Source organism: Mustela putorius, unplaced genomic scaffold (assembly GCF_011764305.1).
Source record: "Mustela putorius furo isolate JIRA1106 unplaced genomic scaffold, ASM1176430v1.1 tig00000281_pilon_pilon_pilon, whole genome shotgun sequence".
NCBI classification, from domain to species: domain Eukaryota; kingdom Metazoa; phylum Chordata; class Mammalia; order Carnivora; family Mustelidae; genus Mustela; species Mustela putorius.
In genome coordinates this window covers 31004179-31023162 of record NW_025421343.1, presented here as the reverse complement: position 1 = coordinate 31023162, position 18984 = coordinate 31004179, and the positions used below count along the sequence as shown (strand labels likewise).

Below are 18984 nucleotides of genomic sequence, written 5' to 3'. Positions count from 1 at the left end.
CATTACGACAAAAGAAAACAAGTAGGTACCCCTCACAAATGTGGACACAAAAATCCAGATGCCTAGATCCCACCCTGGGCTTGGTATTTTTAGAAAGTTTCTCATGTTATTTTGCTTTGCACCCAGAGCTGAGAACTACCAACACACAACTTTGAAGGCGGTACTAAGACTTTAGCTTTTATTTTGCAGGTATAAATCGAAGGACATAATAAGAGATGAAAGAATAAATCATGTTGTGATTGTATAACCCCTTCTAACTCCAAATCTCCTGCTTTTCCTTCAAAGACAAAAATGGTACCTATTCCTGCTGCGAAGAAGCACCTGATGCCATTCCTGCAAACAGGAGAGTGTGGCGGAGCCCAGCATTCTGGCAAGAGTCAGGGCAAACTCAACTCTTACTGAAGAGTTAACCCACAGTCCCCATTGATACATGCCACATGCTAGGGCGTACTGGGTACTATGACACCTTTACTTCTGAAAATTATTATAATAACACTTTTTTCCTAATCTTCAAAATGCTTTAGAAACATTAATATTTACAACACTTCTCATCCCTTCCTCAAATATTCTTTAACTCAGCTCAAATGCAAATATTCATTTGGATATTGTTATCCTTCTCAATTGATCTGAATCAGCACTGGTATCCTTTTCCACTCATTAGTATTATTAATACTCTCGGGGCTTCTGGATGGCTCAGTAGTTAAGTGTCTGCCCTTGGCTCAGGTCACAATGCCTTGATGCTTGAAGCCCACGATGCTTGATCGATGGGAATCAAGCCCCATATTGGGCTCCCTGCTCAGCTGGGAAGCTGTTTCTCCCCCTCCAACTCCCCCATACTTGCGTTCCCTCACTCTCTCTCTGTCATAAATAAATAAAATCTTAAGAAATGGTCTTTATGGCTGGTCTCAGATCAAGCAGTCCACAGGTGTATTAATGGAAGAGTGCATCACCCCTCAACTAATTCTTATCAGTAATGTGTGGTTCCTCAATTCATCATCTCTCAGATCTACTTTCCAACCATTTTTCCATTCACAAGAGCCACACAGCAATCTCCACACGTGACCTCCCACCCATTGCGCTATGAATCTTCTCTCTGCCTGCATGTATTTTTGGGGTGTGCAAACATACGTGTGCTTAGCAGTGTATATTTTATGGAGGGTGAGGGGCTATACATGCACATGTCAGTGGGTAACTCAACGGGATAAAGAGAATATACAGGCATATTAGGGTGTTTTAAGTAAGGAGAAAGGAGAGGCATTAAGATTAAGGATCATGAAGACCCAAAGACAGAAAGATCTGGGAATGATGTTTATTGAGCTCTTGTGCTCAAGAATCTGTCTAGGCTTGTGATCTGTCTCTGTCAAAGAAATAAAATCTTTTAAAAAGAAAAAAAAAAAGAATCTGCCTAGAAGTACGTAACTATGCACCCCCAAAATGAGGCAGTGGGTTCAGGTCTGAACGATAAACTCACCTTCCCCACTTACAAATGCTTGCCATCATTTACAACTTTAGGTTCAGAGTTTCAACCATCAAAAGATTTATTCACCTTTCTTTTTTTTTTTCTTTTTTTTTTTTTAAGATTTTATTTATTTGACAGACAGATCACAAGCAGGCAGAGAGACAGGCAGAGAGAGAGGAGGAAGCAGGCTCCTCGCTGAGCAGGGAGCCTGATGTGGGGCTCGATCCCAGGACCTTGGGATCAGGACCTGAGCTAAAGGCAGAGGCTTTAACCCACTGAGCCACCCTGGTGCCCAGTTTATTCACCTTTCAAAAGGAAATATTGATATAAGCAAATTAATAAATGGTATAGTTAAAGAAATTCTAAGTACTTATTAAAGATACTTATATAAAATCTAATCACCTAATAAAATTAGTGAGGGGTCTTCTCAGAATTCTTCCTGAAATCACATTATTTATACTTTTCTCTTCAAATAGAAAAAGTTTTCGCTCCTTCCTCTCAACTGTTTGCTTTGTAGGCCACACGTCAGCATTTTTCCCTTTGCTCTGAATGCTTTTCTTGGCACTGAGGCTTCTCTCTCGACTTTAAGCCTGAATAAAACTTCCCATAGCTGCCCCCAGACAATGCAAAGGGAAAGTGTCCCTTTTACTGTGTTTTCCTACTGTTGCATTAGCACTCCTGCATTCTTGCTCTGCAATTAGAGGCGGTAGAGAATGACTACAGCCACTTAGCAGCCTAATACCCTGTGATTACATCCTTTATCTAATTGATTCTTCATGGAAAAACTCATTCTCAATCCTTCCCACCAGACATCTGAATTTAATCTGTATATACTAGTCAAGTTACATTTACAACTGAAGAGTTAACTGCCCCTGGCTGTGGCATGTATAACCTCACCAACATCTGTGTTTTCAGTCCTTTCAATGTAAAGTCCAAGTTCATCCCAGAATCAGTTCTCTGCAAACAGAATGCAGAAAAGATATTTAACCAGGTTTTATCACCAAAAAAAAAAAATGTGGCTCAACTTAAAATCTGGCCTATGATAGCTGCAGAGTTGATTAGTAGGTCAATATTTAATAAGTAACACAACAGTGAATATTAACCCTTACATAAAGATACTAAAATGAAAGGACAAACAGGTAGTATTTGTGGAGGATGATGGGAGAGAGGAAACTTGTTATTTTAACCCCACCCAAGCTGTCTCTCCAGGGAGCACCCTCCCTCAAAAAGAAACATCATGCTTCTCTTTCTCAGACCTCCCTGCATGATTCACTTCTATAGACCTATCATTTTACAGTCTGACAATAAACCATGCACATGACTTGTAAAAAGAGTTCTTCTTATCCAATACTGAGAAAACACCATGATTAGCTCTGTGCCAAGCTAAGCAGACAGTGAGTCACCCTGAATAAACACTGCTGTGTTTTAACATGCAAGTACCTTCAGAACCTCTACAGTCCTCACCTGTGCCCTCTGGACGGGACTTTGCTCATTTCAGTTTCATGAAGTCTCAAATTCTGCCTATTTTTTTAAATATTTGAGTTAACCTGATCTGGACGGTGTTTACAGCTTTGCACAATCGAATAAGAACTTGCTATTTAAATTAATGCTTTTGAAAACAAGACTAGGGAAGCATTTTTTACTTAAGAAAACAAGTTGTTTCTACATCTTTAACAAACAACTGTGGATGCTGCCAACCATAAATTAGTACTTCCCCACACAAAAAGGGACTTCTACTTTAGAAACACTGTTACCAGTCCAATTATCACATGTAGTTAAAAGTAATAAGAGCATTTCTCTTTGATGCTCAGAAACTCATATTTTTCCAATTAATCTTAATTTACAACGCTTCACAGTGAATGGATTATGCAATAATCAACTGCAAATCAAGCATCTATTTGGCAAATGTCAAACAGCTTAATCAAGTAAAATCAACTTAGAATATTATTCAATTTTATCACAATCAGAGTGCCTGCTAATTTTCATTTCGACCTTACAAATACTTATTAAGAATTTAGCGTTGTGTTTATTGAGGAATCAAAGAAACATAAGGTAGAATCTCCGCTCTAAGGGCTTTCGATCTTATTTCTATACTTATGAAGCAGTTCAGAGCATTTAATAATTTAAGGTCAAAATAATGATACAGATGAATGCTGTATGTCATCTAAGGAATGAAAATGGGGTTGGTGATTTTAAGGCTACACAGTAGGTAAAAACTGGAGCGGGATGGGGGTTGGCTGTGTGTGTATGCTTAGAGGGAGAAATGAGTATGTCATGTTGGAAAAATTGGGAAAAGTGCCTCAAGTAGCTTATTTACAGCTTGGTATGAGCAGGGAATTAAGGACTGATGCCATTAGAAGTGAGGAGTAGGAATCTCATTCAAAAACCACAGGGAGCTTTGCAAGGTTCTTGAGGTGGGAAGTTACATGATGAAAATAGTGTCTTAATCAGATTATTTTGGAGGTACCGAATGGACTAGAGAAGTCTCTGTTACTACCTCTCTCCTCACTTTCAGAGAGAAACAAAGGCAAGGAAAAAGTCACACTCAGAAAAAGTGTGCCCTTTCTTGCCTTTTCTTAAAAAAAAAAATAAAGTGTTAAAAGGAAACAGTAAGATAAGGCCAAAATAATAAGCAAAAAGAATTTTTTTTCTCTGAAATAGTAACTAATGGTGAAGCCCTCTTGCAGGTCTGCAATCCTGAAATCAAGAAGATTCTTTGAAAATTAGCATGAATGCATGACTTCTCTTGAAAGAAAAACTACAAAATAAAGAATCAGTGATGGGAAGAGTAATAAGTGAATTTCAAGTTCACTCAGTTTTGGTCCCTGAATAATCCTGCCACCCAGTCCTGGGACTACGGTGGTGACATCACAAGACACCACAGGACAGCCACACAGCGGCGTAGGGGATGCGAGTAGGCAGGGGCCTGCCCTCCTCCTCCTCCACCCCGGTGGCTGTTTCTCTCCATTTTACACTAGTTTCCCCCTTAGGACTTCACCTTTTTATTTATTTATTTTTTAAAGATTTTATTTATTTATTTGACAGACAGAAATCACAAGCAGGCAGAGAGACAGGCAGAGAGAGAGGAGGAAGCAGGCTCCCCGCCGAGCAGAGAGCCCAATGCGGGGCTCGATCTCAGGACCCCGAGATCATGACCTGAGCCGAAGGTAGAGGCTTTAACCCACTGAGCTACCCAGGGGCCCCAGGACTTCACCTTTTTAAAACATCCAAACCCGTACACCTCATTCCCCATCAGCCCCTGGAAATTTCCTAAAAATGCTGCACTTCCATCCTCGTAAGAGCGAGATGTGCTGCTGCTGTGGGCGTCCATCTCTTCCCTCTCAGCCCGACTCTCTCCTACTGTACTTGACCACGAACAGAGATAAGAGCAAACACTGTAAATAAATACAGGAAGTATTTGTGCCTCCCAGGATATTATAGTTTTGTTTAAAAATCACTAATGAGGAAGACTGTTACCTAATATTTTTTCTTTAGCAACGTCCATTCCACAATATGCTAGCTGGGTATATTCAGAATTTAAGGAGTACAATTACTTATTTAAAATGAAATTGTTGGGGCGCCTGGGTGGCTCAGTGCATTGAAGCCTCTGCCTTCAGCTCGGGTCGTGGTCCCAGGGTCCTGGGATCAAGCCCCGCATTGGTGGGGGGGGGGGGTCTCTGCTCAGCAGGGAGCCTGCTTCCTCCTCTCTCTGCCTGCCTCTCTGCCTACTTGTGATCTCTGTCTGTCAAATAAATAAAATCTTAAAAAAAAAAATGAAATTGTTTAGTTTTGCTTTTTGTATACAGTTTTGTTTTTAGCATCTAGTATTAAGAGAAACTTATGGAAATTTTAAATATACCCAAATTAAGTTGCTAAAGCAAGATTCAAAAATAGTTCTTAGCTGTATTTCCAAACTACACAGCAAATTTTTCCATATTGACCCATCCTAAATTATACACATAAAACTCTTTACACCAAAGTCTTTAGATTGTTCCAAGTAGCAACAGCGTTTTATACTAAGTGTTATTTTAGATGATAAACAATAACCTTGTGCCTTCCACTGACATATTCAACAATGATATATTTTGAAGATTTTATCCAAACCTAGTTTCATTAGCTGTAAGATTTTTTATAGGTTTGTTCCATTTAAAGTCTAATTTTACTACATACCAAGCACTATTATTTCTTAGAGCAAAAACCTGGGTGGGGGGGAATAGTATTATAAAACAGAATATGTGCACACTATGTGCACAGAATGTGTGCATTAGAATATTTGCACATGAAATAATGACACTTGAGTTTGTTTCAAAAGAAGCCAAGGAAAGGGGTTGGGGGGAGGGGAAGAGCCTGGGGACACAGATGAAATAAGATCAATGATGTACTGTAATTACCGAAGCTGAGTGATAGATGCCTTGAGTTTTTATTATAATAGTCTTTCTATGTTTGTATATATTTGAAGTTTCTCATGAGAAAACATTTTAAGAGAGATACCTGGGTGTCACAGTCAGTTAAGCGCCTGACTCTTGAATTCATGTCAGGTCATAATCTCACGGTCATGAGATCAAGCCCCACATTGGGCTCTACACTGAGTGTGCAGGCTACTTACGATTCTCTGTCTCTCGCCCTGCCTGACCCCACCTTCCCCCAAAAAAATAAAAATCAAAAAATAACTTATAAAAGTAAACATTTTATGAAAGAGATATCCTAAGAAAAGTAAAAAGTCGAGCTACAAAGAGAAGATATGTACAGCACAGATAAGCAAGAAAGGGCTGCTACCCGGAGGCTCTAAGGACCCCTATAACCACGACAGGAAGAACAACACACCAAAGTGAACAAAAGGCCACACAGGCACTTCACAGAATTAATATATTTGGCCAAGGTACACACAAAGACATGCTGGAGAAGCAAGAAAATGCAAATCAAACAATAGTGAGATGTCACTTAGCAAAAACTGAAAAGTCTGACAACTGTAAGGCTTACAGAAACAATGTGAATCAAGAGGATCTCTCAGGCATGGGTACAGTTTGTTCAAATAATTTGACCCTGTCCTCTAAAGCTGAATCTCATGCACCTCCCCCACCAATGAGCAACTCCATTCCTTGGTTAGGACCAAGAGAGCAATTTCGAACACCTGTACGCATGTACCAGGACACACATATGAGTGTGTGTCCTGGTACTGCCAGACAGTGTTGTTTCTCAGAACAAGAACCCAGAGAACACAGAATGTAGAGTAACACAACAGAGTGTTATGCAAATGTGAAAATAACTGAACTAGAGCTGCAGGCATCATGAACAAATCTGGAAAAGCTATTACCTCATAAAGTAAGTCAGGTCATAATACAGACAGCATGACTTTCCTTTTACAATTAGCAAAAATAATTACAATTAAACAATACTGTGCTAATGTCTATGTGGAAAAAACTGTTCTTTAAGAAGAACATGCTAACACAAAATCAGAATTCGGTTCACCTTGGTTACGTGTCGGTCAGTGGGATGGAACAAGAGAGACAGAGTAAGTTACTGCTCATGTTCAAGTTCCCAGGTTAGATAGTGCAGCTCACGATGTGTATTATTTCTAAGGATAGACGGGGGAAGAAAGCACAAGCCGAAAGATGGGTTAGAGGCCCCGCCAGCAGCTCAGGAGGAAGAGGTTGGGCTGGGCAGTAGTTGTGGGGCCGGAGAGATGCACCAGGAATCGAGATTCAAGACATAGAAGTGACAGACCTTGGTAACTGGCATGGACGTGAGGAGGAAGGAGGAGGAAGAAGGCAGGGTCTAACTGAGTCTTACAGGTTTCAGATCTTGGGAGCTGGACGGAGAGCGGGGCCCATTTGACAGGAAAGGGAGCCACAGGTTGGTGACGCACTGCAAAGAGTTCCCAGGGGGACACGCGACCCTCTCCCTCACAGCCAGTCCGACCACCCCCACCGGGAGGCAACGAGCCATGAGGGGGAGAATTCAATCACCCTCTGCTCCAGAGACACAAACCCTGATCCGTTTGAGCTCAAAAGCGTAATGCCGACACATGCATGGCCCAAACGCGCATTTCTGGAAGGAGACTCGGACGCCTCCGTCTGGTGTTGAGAGAAGCCGGCTCTCTCCGGAAAGGGGAAGCGGGCGTTTTCCAAGTAGCAAAAGCATTAAGCAGATAGAAGAGGGGGCCAAAACCACCGAAGCCAGAGCTCTGACGCCGGCAAGACGGAGCGCTGGCCCGCCTCCGGGCCCCTCGGCGAGGGGAGCCCCTCTTCCTGTGGCCGCAGCAGCCCACGAGAGCAGGTTCCCTACGGTCGGCAAGAAAGACACCGACCCCACGCAGACGTCGGGGGTGGAGCGGGGAGTCTGTGAATCCCGAGCCCTGAACAATGAAATTGGCTCCAGGGGAGAAGGGTAAGGAGATTTCCTGTTCCTCATTCTGGGAATTTCAATATCCTTCTTTTTTTCTTTTTTTTAAGATTTTATTTATTTATTTGACAGAGATCACAAGTTGGCAGGGAGGCAGGCAGAAAGAGAGGAGGAAGCAGGCTCCCCGCTGAGCAGAGAGCCTGATGCCCTCTCGATCCCAGGACCCTGAGATCATGACCTGAGCCAAAGGCAGAGGCTTTAACCCACTGAGCCACCCAGGCGCCCCCAATACCCTTCTTCTTAAAAAAAGAAGAAACAGGGGCACCTGGGTGGCTCAGTGGGTTAAAGCCTCTGCCTTCAGCTCAGGTCATGTTCCCAGGCTCCTGGGACGGAGCCCCACATTGGGGGTCTCTGCTCTGCAGGGAGTCTGCTTCCTCCTCTCTTTCTGCCCGCCTCCCTGCCCACTTGTGTTCTCCGTCTGTCAAATAAATAAAATATTTTAAAAAAGAAGAAGAAGAAGAAGAAACAGTTGATCATAGCATCGCCTGTCACACCTTCGGACCAGACCACATGACTACCGATCCTGTCATTTTGGGGGCCCAGCAGGAAGGAAATGAGGCTACCCGATGTTTTGACTATTCTTCATAGCTTTTACTGAAGTCCTCCACAGAGAGGCTTATAGTATTGTTCTCTGTGTTTTTAGTTTTCAAATGTAAAATATTTTAAATCCTTGGCATTAAAATAAGTTAATTCCTAATGAAATACATACTTGAGGGAGAAAGTCTAGATCCTATTTGTTTCTCACTATAGTTTTATAGTCTTATAATCCACAATAACCAGGAAACAACCTAGCTAAAAATTTGACTGTGAATTTAGAGGTTAGGGGACTTAAGAATAATTAAATAATTGTTGCATTCAAACTTTAACTCAAGAATTATGAAATACAAAATCCCAAGAAGACTAATTAAAATTAATAACTAGATACTCTACATATCAAAGGGACTCTCGAGCCTAATAGAGGCCAATGAATAGACTAATATTTGAAATGTTTCAAAACAAAATGCTATAATTTTCAAAAATAAAATTCCAATAACCAGATCCTTTCATTTTACCAGCACATGAAAGCCAATTTCAAATTACTGAAGAACAAATAAGATATTATCATATATATGAGTTCAAGGTTAGCAATGATGTGAGGATTGATTCTGATGCCCGTGGCCAAAGTTTTCAATACAATATGACATGAGAATTACCAAATTCACCACTGACATACTACTGTCCTTCCTCTTCTTAGCTCACTCATCTTTTTTCAGTTTTGTTTTGTTTGTTTTGTTTTCCCCCTAGTTTTCTATGGTGTGCTGCTCTACTGACTTGTCTTCATATAACTTACTGTTTGCTTATTCTTTTCCTTTGTCTCTATCTGGATGTGTCCAGGTGTCTGTGACCACGTCCCAGGACTCCTCTGCACCTTCGACTCCTCTTTGCTCTTCCTTCTCCTTCCTTAGCCATAGTATTTAACTTACTTGACATGAGCATGGAATCAAAGTTTATAATCTCTTTTAAATAGTAAGATGACTTTTTTTTAAACAGTAAGATCTTTTTAACAGTAAGATGACTTTTATCTCTGATTTAGTAAAAAAAATTGTTTATTGGATTGATCTGTGTTGTACAACCCTGAAGTGATTTACTCAGTGAATTAGCGTCGTGATAAGGTGCTGCTTATTCGCCACAGAATAACCATTTTTACTAAGGTCTTTGGATCAAAAGACTCATTCCTTGAACAGTATAAAATTAACCTTAGGGATTCACTAGTCTAAATTACTAAAAAACTTGGGGCGCCTGGGTGGCTCAGTGGGTTAAGCCACTGCCTTCGGCTCAGGTCATGATCTCAGGGTCCTGGGATCGAGTCCCACATCGGGCTCTCTGCTCAGCAGGGGGCCTGCTTCCCTTCCTCTCTCTCTGTGATCTCTTCCCTTCCACTCTCCTACTGTGATCTCTCTCTGTCAAATAAATAAATAAAATCTTAAAAAAAAAAATTACTAAAAAACTGACATTCAAGTTCTAGAACTTATGTCTCATGTGGACTTTTGTTTTAGAATTTCAAATTTCCTGGGGTGCCTGGTTGGCTCAGTTGCTTAAGCATCTACCTTTGGTTCAGGTCATGATCTCAGGGTGCTGGGATCGAACCCTGCATCAGGCTCCCTTCTCAGTGGGAAGCCTGCTTTACCCTCTTATATTCCCTTTACTTGTGTTCCCTCTCTCGCTGTGTCTCTGTCAGATAAATAAATAAAATCTTTAAATAAATAAATAAATAAATAATAAAAATAAAAATGTGAATTTTGTGAGTGCCTACACTGTGATTTGGCTTTGACACCTGCAGACTTTTACAATTAATTCACAGAGTCTTCAATATTATAAAGTGTAATGAATAACATTTTACAAATGTATAAAATCAAAATAGTCTATAGAGAGAAAAAATGAAGCAGGAAGAATTCACCCATCCAAACTGGATGATCAACAATATAGCAGAAATCAAAAATCTAAACTCTTGCTTCCTGGAATATAAACATTATTTTGTAGCTCCATCACTTATGATTTCTTTTTGTTTCTTATAACACCAACTTCATTCTCCATGAATACAAATACAGCAAATCATTTCTGTTTTAATTTGGAGTACATTCAAATAGTTTTCATCCGGGGTTGTAAGGTGTAAACACAATGTTCTGCACTGAAAAAAATTAAAATAGTATCCTAAACATAACAAGAAGAAAATAAGACTAGAGTCAAGGGGCATTTACTATTACAGACAAAAGAAAGGTCAGTTTTAAGTTCCAAAGAAAGCCTCCTAATCGAATTCACAGCTTAGCTATACTTCTCTGGCTAGAGAACAGCTACACTAAGGGACCTATAATTTGACCAAACAACATGTCTCAGTGTTGTGATTCTCCATAATTTTATAAAGCTTACTATGTGACATGCCCTAGGACAGTGAGTCACTCTGGCATTTAACCAGTCCTTAGAAGGAACTTATATGGAATAATTTTCCTTGTCACTGTGATTCTAAGTTGACAACCCTCAGCAAGGCAATCTGAAAGAAACAGGACTAAGGGACAAACATTGTTAAAATGCAGGAAGCATGCCAAGCACTGGCCTGTCATATGCAGCAATCATAAAGTTGAGGAGGAGGCTGATGGACTGCTCCACGCTGATCTGGTGAGTTGAAGGAAGGCGCTTGTTCAGCTGGTAGTAGACAGAGGAGATGACGGTTTCGAGGCGGGACACACTGATCTCAGTGGTATGGTCCAGTGTATTAAGGCCATTGTCTCGGAAGGCTTCAATCATGTTCCAGATATCAACCAGGTGGACTAAAACAAAGAAAATGAACTATCAACAATTTTAAAAGTTCTAATTCATCAGAAAGGTGTTAAGACCTTTTTGTTTATTTTCATCTGACAGAGCAGTGAAGGGTGGCAGAGTAAGATCCAAAAATATGCCACTTTGGCCTAAGGATTATTTTGAGCTATTCTCACACCTGAAAAACAGCATGTGTCAAGAAGTTCGTGCCGAACTTCTTTTTTCTTCCTGAAAGCAGGAAATAAACTCCCAAGTGAAAGATGCCTTCCAAGGGGAAAGGAACATTCTTATTCCCAGAGACAGTGAATCGAGACCAAGAGAAATCTGTACAGATTTTATTAAAATAACCCTATCTTCCTTGAAATTCCCCATATATTTTAGTTACTTTCCCACAATTACTGCTCTCTCTTCCCTAGTATATTAGCACTTAGGCCTCATCCCTCCTTCAGGTCTTCACTTTGCTATGGGGGCTCCCAGGCACATGTAAAATCTGTGTGCTCTTCTGCTAATCTGTCTTATAACAATTTCACTCTCAGGCATAACCAGAAACTCTAAGAGGGTAGAGGTAAGGTCTTGCCTCCCTTACAAAAGCTATATTGTCAAACATAACAGAACATCAGAGAGATAAATTCACAAGCTTAGTGGGAGCTATTAACACATTTCTCTTAGTAAGCGACAGAGCAAAGGTACAGAGTGCAGATGCAGACCATTCAACATTACAATCGGCGAAGAAGGTATAATAGGCACTGCATGAAATCCTGCCCCCGGTGATTAGAGAATACGCTCTACTTTCAAGAACACAAACAGTGTGTGTGAAAATTGAACTTACTCTGAGTCATAAAGCTAATTTTGGCAAATGTCAAAGGATTCTAGTCATATCAACCATGCTCTCTGATTAAAATGAGATTAAATTACAAATCATCAAAAAGACCACTTTTCAAATAAACCTTACATTCATAAATGAAGAAACACACAGTACTAGGCAATGTCCTTAATCTGATTAAGGGTATTTATAGAAAACTGTGGCAAACATTTGACTTAATAGTAGAATGTTGAAAGTCTTTCCTGATACTGTGAACGAGATAAGAAATACCCACTATCAAAGGTAAATTGGTACAGTAACTATGGAAAACAGTATGGAGATTCCTTAAAAAATTAAAAGTGAAACTACCATGCGAACCAGTAATTCCACTAGTGGGTATTTGCCTAAAGAAAATGAAGATATTAACTCAAAAAGATGTATGCACCTGTCTGCTTACTGCATTGTTCATTTACATTAGCCAAAATACGTAGAATCTAAGTGTCCATCAATAGACAAATGAGTAAAGAGGATGTGGTACATATATAGGATGGAATAGTATTCAGCCATAAAAAATAATGAGATTTTACCATTTGCAACAACATGGATGGATGTAGAGGGTATTACGCTAAGTGGAGTAAGTCAGAGAAAGACAAACATCATATGATTCCACTTGTATGTTCACTTACATATAAAACGAAAGAACAAATAAAAATCAGAAACAGGTGCATAAATACTGAGAGCAAACTGATGGTTGCCAGAGGGAGGGAGAGAGGGAGATGGACAAAATGGAAAAAGGGGAATGAGAGATATAGGCTTCTCATTAGGGAATAAATGAGTCATGGGAATACAAAGGAAAGCACAGGGAACACAGTCAATGGTACTGTACTACACTGTACAGGGACAGATGGTAGCTGCACCTGTGGTAGAATCACTATGCTGTATACGTGAAACAAATATAACACTGTGTATACTTCAACTTAAAAAAGAAAAGAAAGAAAGAAATGGGGCGCCTGGGTGGCTCAGTCAGTTAAGCAGCCGATTCTTGATTTCAGCTCAGGTCATGATCTCAGGGCCGTGAGATCGAGCACCATGTCAGGCTCTGTGCTCAGCAGCTCAGGAGTCCGCTTCAGATTCTCTCCCTGCCCCTCCCTCTGCCCCTCTGCATGCTCACACAATCATGCTCTCTCTCTCTAAAATAAATAAATACATCTTTTTTTTTTAAGGTTAAAAAAAAAAAAAAACAATGCCCACTATCATCATTTCTATTGTACTCTGGGTCCTAACCAATATAAACAAGCAGTTATTAGCCATGTGAGTTCAGAAATGAAGAAACTTAACTGTCATTATTCAGAAATGACAAAATTCTCCACATAGAAAATCAGATTCTCCAGATAAATTACTAAAATTGATATTTGAGTCTAGAATGATTTTAGATGCAAGTCAAGATATAAAAGTCACTGCATTTCCATTACTAACAGAAAGTGAAATTCTAAAATACTATTTGTAATAGTAGCATAAATCATCAAAGATTTAGTAATAAATCCAATGGAGGAAGTGCAACATCTCTACCAAAAGAAAAAAAAATCTATAAATATAATTGGCAGAAATTAAAGACCTAAATAGAGAGATATACCATGTTCATAGAAGGTAATCTCAAATTGGAAATACGTTGGTTCTCCCCAACTTAACCTATAGATTCAGTGCAGTCACAATAAAATGCCACAGGGCTCTCCATTAAAAGGATAAATTTTACTATATGTAAATTGTACTTAAAAAAGAAAGATGGAAAAAAATCCCAGCAGTTGTTTCATTTTGTTTTTAGTAGAAATTGAGATTCAGATTTTAAAATGTATATAAAAATAAATGTAAAAGGCCAATTTAAAAAAGAAAAACAGAACAAAGTAGGAAGACTTGCTCTATCTGATATGAAGACTTATAAAGCAGGGCGCCTGGGTGGCTCAGTCGGTTAAGCATCTGACTCTTGATACTGGCTCAAGCCATGATCTCAGGGTTGGAATTGAGCCCTGAGGGGCACCTGGGTGGCTCAGTCCTTAAATGTTTGCCTTTGGCTTGGGTCATGATCCCAGGGTTTTGGGATCTCTCTCCCACTCCCCCTGCTTCTGTTCCCTCTCTTGCTGTGTCCCCCTGTCAAATAAATCAATAAAATCTTTAAAAAAAAAAAAAAAAAAGGAATTGAGCCCTGAGTTGTGTTCCCTGCTTAGCACAAAGTCTGCTTAAGATTCTCTCTCTCCCTCTCTCTCTGCTCCAAGACCCCCACAATCTCACTCTCTCTCAAATAAATGAATACATCTTTTTAGATTTTATTTTTATTTATTTATTTGAGAGAGAGAGACACAGATAGTGACAGAGATAGCGAGAGAGAGCACAAATGGGGAGGAGAGGGAGAAGCAGGCTTCCTGCTGAGCAGGGGGCCCAATGTGGGGCTCGATCCCAGGACTCTGGGATCATGACCTGAGCTGAAGGCAGCTGCTTCACGACTGAACCACCCAGGCGCCCCATAAATGAATAAACCTTTAAAAAAAAAAAAAAAGACTTATTATAAAGCTATAACAGTGGCTATTGGTAGGATAGACAAACAGACCAGTGGAAGACAAGAGTCCAAAAGCAGGTCCTCTCATATACAGAAACTGCTATGAACATTCTTTTATATTTTTCCTAATTTGTATGAGAAAGATTTTGGGGCAGTGAAAAAAAAGAATTTTTTTTTCAATAAACAGTGTAGAGACGAGAGAACATGCATGTGGACAATACTGAAATTTTGCTCCTGCTTAAACTGTACACCCGCACACAAAAAATTTCCATCTGATTAAAGAATCATATGTAACAAAATAAAACTTCCAGAATAATGCATCTTTTACTGCACATTACTAATGCCAGTAGACTGGTTTCAGGCTCTCAACACTCCACACATAGACTACTATTTCCCAAAAATAATTACAGGAAGAATTATTAAAATTGTAGTTGTTCTGACAGTGGTTTTCAAACTTTTTTACCGCAACCCACAGAAATATATTTAAATCAACACACACACACACAGACACACACACACACACACACATTCTTCTAGATATAGAAAAAAAATACTTTTTCACAAAGTACTTTTAGACTTACCACATAATTTGTGTTCTGCTTTTTTTTTTCTTTCTGTTTTTCTCTATTACATGTTTTAAAATCTGGCTACAGCTCTTCAAAATTATTTCATGAACCATTAATCAGTCACAACCCATAATTTGAAAAACAATGCTTTAAGAAACCAGAGACCTCAGTCTAGGACAGCATGAGAAACCCTCCAGAGAGAATTTTATGCTAAGGTTTTTGAATAACAGTTAAAGTAGGATGGAAGTATTTAGATATACAGAGACATGTTTGTAGTAAATGCCAAAAACCAGGACTAAAACTCAGGTTTTTCCAATTCTAAAGCTAATGTTCTTTCCATTATACAAAATAGTTCTTCATCAATACACACACACACGAGAAAAGTATAATTATTTTGTCATAAGCTAGTTTATCTTCATGGAAATTAAGAGAAAAAAGATTTTACACACACATATATTTTATTTATTTTATAAGTAGTAATTCTCATAGTGATTATAGAAAAGGCTGATTCGTGCTGTATTTATTTTAATCGAGAAAAATAACTTATTACGCCTCTATCAAAATATTGTTTTTTCTTGCAGAAGCTGATTATTGTATTAATTTTGTATAAAAGTTATCATTTAAAACAAGTGGGAAGGAGAAAACAATTCTCTTCACTTAAAGTTCATTAATACTCTGCCAGCCTCAAAACCAGTTACATTACTGAATTTTGGTAAATATTTTGAGAGACACACAGAGTAAAAGACGAGTTTTTTCCATGACAAAGCTTACATTCTAATAAACCCTTAAGACAAAAATAATTCAACCAACATTACAATATGACTAAAAGATACTAAAACCTTTTATTTTATATTACCGAGTGCACTATCCAGCTATCATAGAAATTAGCTGAAATGACTTACGGTTGCATCGTTTTTGTACAAATCGTAACTTGCAAGCTGTTCTGTAAGTTGATAGTCGTATGACATCAAAATTCTGAGCACCTGAAAAAAGTACAAACAGCAGATGTTCAGTGGGATTGACCCCCGCGTTTCTCAGCGCTAGGAAGTGACCATTTCACAGGGGCTGTGGGGCACAGGCCCCACGTCACACATCAACTAGGCCTTCTTCTGAGAAGACTAACGGGGTCAGGAAGCGTTAGGCACACTTTCTACGTCACCACTCCCAGCCAGCAGGTCTGCCTACATTATCCCGTCTACCAGCCAGACAAAAACCCTGAGGGAGAACACAACACCACAGTGAATCTTTCCTTCTGTACCTCTTCTTTGGGAAATACTAGGAAATCGGTGATGAGCAGCTGGGAAAGTCCCATCCCCGACTAACCAAACAGAGCACTAATCTGATGGATGAGACCACACGACATTTATTGGGCCATGTTCGCTAGTGGAGCGGTAACGACAGGAAAACGTCTGTGCACGTGGCACAGAACTCACTATTCAGATTCTTCCTCCAGTACAGTTAAGTCAGACTCGGGTACTGCAAAATGAAATAGGGCAAATACCACACAAGTCTAAAGCGAACTAGCTGAGGAAAATGGGAAACCCCACAAGCTCCAGCCTAGTTTGCGGGAAATCTCCACTCTGAAGTTCCAGGTGCTAGTCAAGAATCAAGTATCACTCTGTTTCCCTTTGTCATTTTTCTCATACATTTACCTTCTTCTGAAGCAGTCATCTTTCCTGGTTTCTATAAGGAAAATCCTCATATACTGCTCTAAGAATAGCCTCACTTTTTAAAAAAACTTCCCTTATGTAAGTGTCATGTCGATTTCCTGATCATAAAATGTGTTAGTTTGGCACATAAAAAATAGAACAGAAAGCCCCCAGTGAAGAAACTGATTATGTTATCCTTTTGGGTATTATGAACTAGAAAAGATGACTCCCCACTCCATTATCATTCATTTTGAGAACATTTCATTGTAAGAAATACACTGAAATGTCACTTTAATACTAGTGTCAGACACTATATTTCAAGCTTATCAAGAAATGGTACAGAGGGTCCTAACTAAACACACAGGCAGAACTCTAGTGACAGGGGGAGAGCCCAGTGAAGCTCCTGGACAGACAGGAGACAATCTAAAAATACTGAGTACCCAAGAGGTACAGGGAAAGGATAAGAAAGGATTAACCCTTCTTTCTATATCATGGTTCTCCTCATTCATGAGAATAGGATAAAAACTTCTATGGTATAACCAAATCCCGAGGAAAGCAAAGAGTCAAATGGGGGTTTTATTGTATCTGCTGTATCAGAAGCTTTTATCAGAGTCTCCTGGAGAGGAATCTGGAACCTTCATTCCAGAAAGTCCTATAATCAAGCTAGGTTTGGGAAACACGTAACTACCCAACTCAGCTTCAAGGTCTGGCCCGTGCAACTCTCAAATTTTACCTCACACCTACCTGCAATCAGTACAAGCTACATATAATTACCCAAACATGCCGAGCTCTCTCATCTGAGTCTTGTAAGTGCTACTCACGGCTCCAGCCCTTTCTCCATCACAACCCTGAACTGACTCAGCCTGCACATCGCTTCCTTTCAGTTCCCTTCCTGGACCCCCCGCGCTTCCCCAGTCATGGCTCTTACTGCCCTATCATTCCTTATTTCCATTTTCAGGAAAATAAGTTTCATGAAGGTAGAGACCATTTCATTGTTGTGTTGTTCACTATTATATGCCCCAAACTAGGACATAATAAAACTAGCACCTGAAATATTTATTGAATGAATAGATAACTGAACATTAGAAAGTTGTGTTGCTGATATAAAAGACTGATCTGTGGGGCACCTGGGTGGCTCAGTGGGTTAAAGCCTCTGCTTCGGCTCAGGACATGATCTCAGGGTCCGGGGATTGAGCCCCGCATCAGGCTCTCTGCTCAGCAGGAAGCCTGCTTCCTCCTCTCTCTCTGCCTGCCTCTCTGCCTACTTGCCTGTCAAATAAATAAATCTCTGCCTGTCAAATAAATAAATAAAAATCCTTAAAAAAAAAAAAAAAGACTGATCTGCTTTCCCCAAAAAACATACTAAGCAAAGTCAAAATATTACACAAACTATACAATTTTGAAAAGCTAATACAAGGAGATGATAAAGGTAGTGGTGAAACCAACTCCTTTCCCTGTACAAACATGTTGATGCCTTCTTCAGACATAGCACAGGATTCCAGACTGCAGGCTAGGGAGCCACAGGATTCGGTGGAGGAGCTTGGCGCACCTACAGAAGGTGTAAGGCAGTAAGTATATTTTGTTAAAAAGCCATCTAACTTGATCCCCCCATGGGATCAAAGAGATGAAGAGAAGAGAAGGAGAAAGAGAAGAGGTAACAAACCTAGTAAATGTAAAGAGAGTAACCTTTCTGAATTGTCTAAAACCTTAACAACCACTTTTTTTTTTAAGATTTTATTTATTTATTTGACAGAGAGAGAGAGAGAGAGCACACGCGAGAGAGGGAACACAAGCAGGGGGAGTGGGAGAGGGAGAAGCAGGCTTCCCACTGAGCAGGAAGCCTGATGTGGGGTTCGATCCCAGGATCATGAACCGAGCCTAAGGCAGATGCTTAACGATTGAGCCACCCAGGTGCTCCTTTACAACAACTTTTAAGAACCAAAATGTTTCAAGAAAATAGGAGTCTGAATAAGTAACAAAAATAAACATAAATGACTTCCTTGTTTTTTTTCTTGGCTGTCTGATTAGAAATCCTGGGGACCAGAGATGAAGCCAGAAGTCCCAACAGAGAAGAAGGTACAGACCACAGACTGGTGACTCTTTCAGTGGGTGAACTAGAAAGAAAAGGGGAAAAAAATCCCACAAAGGGAAACAGGAACACATGACTGGCTCCACCTCAACTTAGATTTAAGTTTTTAAAGCAAATAAAGAAAGTGATAATCAAATAGGTTAGACAAAAGAAAAACTGATCATACTAAAGA

The 18984-nt window shown here is 39.8% G+C and overlaps 1 protein-coding gene across 12 annotated transcripts in view; it reads right to left on the bottom strand.

Annotated features, from left to right (window-relative positions):
• The window catches only part of DTNB (dystrobrevin beta), a 235954-nt gene that overhangs the window by 181769 nt on the left and 35201 nt on the right, over positions 1-18984 (bottom strand). For all 12 annotated transcript variants that reach the window (XM_013052982.2, XM_045079298.1, XM_013052985.2 and 9 more), the window contains 2 exons: positions 15977-16057; positions 10953-11166 (listed from right to left, as the gene is read on the bottom strand). In XM_013052982.2, coding sequence (XP_012908436.1) covers positions 10953-11166; positions 15977-16057 — 295 coding nt within the window. The remainder of the gene's footprint in view (positions 1-10952; positions 11167-15976; positions 16058-18984) is intronic.